Source organism: Lepisma saccharinum, chromosome 18, assembly GCF_977018435.1.
Source record: "Lepisma saccharinum chromosome 18, izLepSacc3.1, whole genome shotgun sequence".
NCBI classification, from domain to species: domain Eukaryota; kingdom Metazoa; phylum Arthropoda; class Insecta; order Zygentoma; family Lepismatidae; genus Lepisma; species Lepisma saccharinum.
In genome coordinates, this window is record NC_139246.1 from 11,602,932 (window position 1) to 11,607,754 (window position 4,823).

A 4,823-nucleotide genomic window follows, 5' to 3' on the forward strand; every position below is an offset into this window, starting at 1 on the left:
AGATAGAAATACGAATAATCTAGAATATAAATATCTTGATATCGCACATTATAGACATCTGCATAATTTATTTCATTAGTATAGAATAAATATCCAGATAACTAAACTGAACTGGCATATGAATATATTATGGCTAACAGCTACGTTTTTAGAGCTACATCGCTATTTTGGGGAGAAACATGCCTCTCTTGCTGCACCCCCGGGGGAAAATGCCTCGTTTGCGGCAGCCCAGGAACAAATCCTGTCGATATCCCTGGTGTAAGAGACAGGTAAATGTTATTAATTATTGTGTAAAACACATCTTGCAGTGCAAAAACGAGCGATCAATGGATGGACAATGACAAAGCAATAGTGCCAGCATTCAATGGCTCAGTACGTTAACAGCATTGATCATTGTTAGTACATAGGATGTCACCAGAAATAAATTATTGTTACAAAAATGATAGAAATACACTTTCTCTAATTACAATTATTTTCGTTATAATATTTGTTCACAAATGTAAAAATTGTAATTGCAATATGTCTAGAACACTCGGTTTACACATCAGTTTCCTCAATATATTTTATGATATTGTAAAAAGTATGTATGAGTTATTGACTTTTCTGCAGAAATGATAATTTTCTTTACTTAATATACAGCATTTATTCTACTTTTATGTCGCCTTTCTGTAAATTTTACTAATCATGACAATGAGGATGAATGGTATATTTTGTTATTCTGTTATCTAGCCATTTTCTGCCACTCTTGGCTAATTGTGAGAATGAGGATGAATGATGATAAGCAGTGTGGGGGATGGAGGAGCAGGAGGATCCATCCTCCCAATTAGGCGTCTTTCGCAGTTTTTGTTTTGAGTCCACTTTATGCACAGATAAGCTAATCGAGACTGGATCCGAATCACTAGTGCGCTGCCAGGTATCGAACCTGGGGCCCTTTTATTACAAGGTGACAACATTTCCACTGTGTCTTGAGGGAAGCATTCCCAACAGGAAACTTACGTAAAGCATCACTGCACCTGCTGCTCATTTAGCTATATCAAAGAAGCATTCGCCAGCTATCCGCAATGTTAGAGCAAACATCTAATGGATTACGGGAATTATGATAATAATTAACGATCTATTTTCCAGTAAGTACAACTATCATGCTAAGGGTTTCTTTTGAATATTCATATGGTGTTTTCAAGTATTTTTCTTATTCAGAAGTACCGAGCTACTTTTCGGTAACTGTAGCTGTAGCGAAGCTACATTTTTGAACGAGTAGCGGTAGCTGTAGCGAAGCTACTTTAAAAATGTAGCGGTCTGATCACTGCCTGTTTCTATCATGAGCAATTGTATCCAGCACAACTCCTTTACATTTTGTAGGGGATGTTAAGGGACTTTTGACTCCTCTCGAAAAAAATACAAACTGTTTCAGAAGGACATTTAGTCCCGAATTCACATTGCTCTTAATATAATTCCTTGTTGTTGAAAAATGTCGCAAATGAAGTATATCTGGTAGTTCATGCACGGGCATATCATTTACGTCACAGGCACGAGTGGTGTTCAGTTTACTGTGTCTTTTTTATATCTCAACTTTTTATTTCAATTGATATCATTAAATAATATAGTTACATAGATTGTGGTAAAAGTTGCCTACTTTACGAATATACCTGTAGTGGGTACTTAATTAAAAGCGTAATTTTCTTGGTTATTTGACAGCTGCAATTATATTATTGCGGAGTGGTTATCACATCGCGCTACGACGCCACGGGTTCCGAGTTCTAATCCTGTTTTGGACATGGGTGTTTTTTGTGAGTGTCCCTGCATCAAATACCTCTTATCATCACTCATCCTCATCTTTGAGATTAGTCAAAAGTAGCACCAAAGCGAAGTAAAATAAACCAAATCAATCAATCAAGCAATGCTAGGTTTATTGCCATTTTAGAACTCGGCTCGTCGAATTAATTTTGAAATTTCTTCTTTTGATTTTGAGGCTTCAGGCAGATTAAAAAAAAAGAATTCCAATTTGAATGCCTTGTACCTATCACAGTATAGGAGAACTAATATTTCAATAATAACAACCTTTTATTATTATTTGGGTGTATGAAAGTAATATTTTCTCATGCATTGTGCATGTCTCCTATGTTTATTCTGCAATATTTAAGCGGTCCGAATGTTACATCAGTTCACATAGTTGAATTATTAGTATAGTCGTTAAATATTAATCAAATAACATACTTTTTACAGTGAGAATATATGCAATACGTTTGGTTTGAGTGTTATGTGTGCGATTTTCAAAGATGCGTTTCATGTATGCAGATTTTTATATGTGCAACATTGTCGTTTGGCATTCTATAAATACATTACTCTACTGGAAGTACATCTTTGCGGACAACGTAGTAAATGCAAGATAAAGTTTCATCTTCAGCTCCTTAGTGACGGAACGGGATTAGTGTTACTTGTATGCTCTTCAGAAAAGTTGAAATTCTACCATAGACTTTCGCATTTCACCTGAGTCTCATTACTGTTACAAACCTTGATCATAATACACAACGAAGAACCTTCACTTGTTTATTAAGAATCTACAAAGAAATAAAATTGAAATTGCAGAAATCATGAGAATATTATAATGTTGCAGTTCCTTCCTTTCTGCGCCTCCATCAGTGTAAGATAAATTAACTTTCATTAATCCTATTATTTACTCAAAAGAATAAATGTTCAACAACTGTTGTGTAATTTTATTAGCAGAACATTCAATCCTATCTCAACATATTGCTGATGATGTTGCCACCATTAGATATCGTTTTAAAATGTGTTTACTCTACCAACAAATAACTTACGTATATGCATTCATGGCACGGTGTGATTTACAGAGGAGAGCTTTTATTCAAGTGAATATGCTAAAGGGCATTCCATGCCAAATTACCCCTGAACCTCAATTTTTCAAATTAAATGCAATGCTGTAACTTTATCCTATCTTGTGAGTGAACAATCTAAAATTGTATTTTGGATAAAAATTCAAGTATTTTCATAATTAAGTTAGAAAGTAGAAGGCATTTTACATATTAATCGTTTATTTTAACTTTTTCATTTACCTGTGTTTTCTATTGTGTCCCACCCGTGACACCAAAAATATTTAATTTCTCCTTTAAGAATATTCATAGGTCAATTACAAATAATTTATTTTTTATCATTTGATAATCCACAGAAATTATAATAAATTTGATAGTATGTGAAGAGGCGGTGTTTCTTCTGTCCCACCCGTGACACAAAATTATTCACTTATATCTACAAATCTGGGAAAGTAATTTAAGAGTAATTATGATTAATAAACAGTGTTGAGTTTCTTATTTCATTGCACAGAAACTGTGAGAAATTGTTGCTTAACTATCAGTAGAAGAGTCACTTGAATATAAAAAATGCAGTCCGCGTGTCCCACCAGTGACAATGGAATACCCCTAAAGTATACCTAAATGAAAGTGATGCCAGACAATATTAAAATAGAAACACGGAATAATGTTATTTGTTCTGTAGAGTAGCTATACGGTGAATAAATTGGTAACTTGACACTCCAGCATCATAATAATCGAACCTTCTAAGCACAGATGTTGGACAATTCCTTATTTCTTAAAATTGATCCAAATCCGAACAAAAAACTTTAGTTATGCCTCGGCTAACAACGTTCCTGAGTTTCGTCATCGAAAAATAAAATGCCCGCTTGATCAATCTCTTGTAGAATATAGTCAATTCTGTGACGAAGACAACCAAAGCCGCACCAAGTCCCACCGTCAACAGGAAGAATATTGCTCTTAGGTTTTGCAGAGAGATTGGTACACGTTCATCCTTGAGAGTTGTTGCCTGTTTAGATGGGTACAATCCATCAAACCACTTTCTCATGAGACCAGACTCTATCATACTGTCGAGAATAGCATTAAAATTCTCAGTGTAAGGGAAGTTTTTATATACAGTGAAGGATGTCATTAAGAGACCTACTTTCTCTCTTGCAAAATGCGTAAGAGGAGGACCATCCTTTGACTTGTAACGTGAGATTAGACGTGTTGCAATCCCGTAATGCATGAAAGACACTGCGTTTCTTCTACGCCCTACACGGGTATATAATTGCAACCAATTGTCTAGTATCTCAGATGTGTTAAACAAAGCCTTTAACTTGAGATCTTGAGACATTTCCATGTAATGAAGCCAAACTCTGTATGCCACTACTGGCAAACCAGAATTTAGTATTTCCTCTACTGAATCCAGATCTTCAAAGTATGGTGGGTTCAACATATAGCGTAGCAACGAGCCTTTGTACAACGTACTCATAATCATGGAAAATACTACGAAAAGTTGAAATACAGTTTTTAGGTATGTGCTCCTAGGTATTCTGTAAAATGAACCATTCCATGCTATGTATAGAACCTCTAAAACGGTTGTAGTGAGACTGAAATCAGTTCCTCTTTCAGAATCAAAGATTCTAATAAAATGTGTACAAATCCATATATAGACAAGGGTGCAAGTCATTGCAATCCACAGGCTACAACGAAAGGGAAGGAACAAAGACATCCATTGTGGAATGGGAGCAGCTTTCGGAACCACGAAGCAGAAATTACTATACTCGATGATTGACAAGAAATCAACAACCTGTAAAAACTTATAGCTCAAGACCTTAATACTGTAATCAAAATCTGGGAGTGACGGCACTACTTTCCTAACGTCACCACGAATTCTTCCACTCCGGAGTTTATAAGTTAATGTTCGTCTTTCAGACAGTGGCCATTTGACGGGGGTGAAATTCAGGTGCTTCACTATCGTAGGTATAATAATGTAAAAATGTTTCGTCTCCAAAG

At 35.4% G+C, this 4,823-nt stretch overlaps 1 protein-coding gene across 1 annotated transcript; it reads right to left on the reverse strand.

The window, feature by feature from the left end:
* Positions 1-3,603: 3,603 nt before the first annotated feature.
* Positions 3,604-4,299, reverse strand: LOC146002656 (uncharacterized). Its single transcript, XM_083140619.1, has one exon. It carries the CDS (start codon positions 4,297-4,299, stop codon positions 3,604-3,606), a length of 696 nt encoding a protein of 231 aa, XP_082996745.1.
* Between the last annotated feature and the right edge of the window lie 524 nt (positions 4,300-4,823).

Coding starts and splice junctions, on each gene's coding strand:
- LOC146002656 (XM_083140619.1), bottom strand. CDS start 4,299: ATGAGTACGTTGTACAAAGGCTCGTTGCTACGCTATATGTTGAACCCA.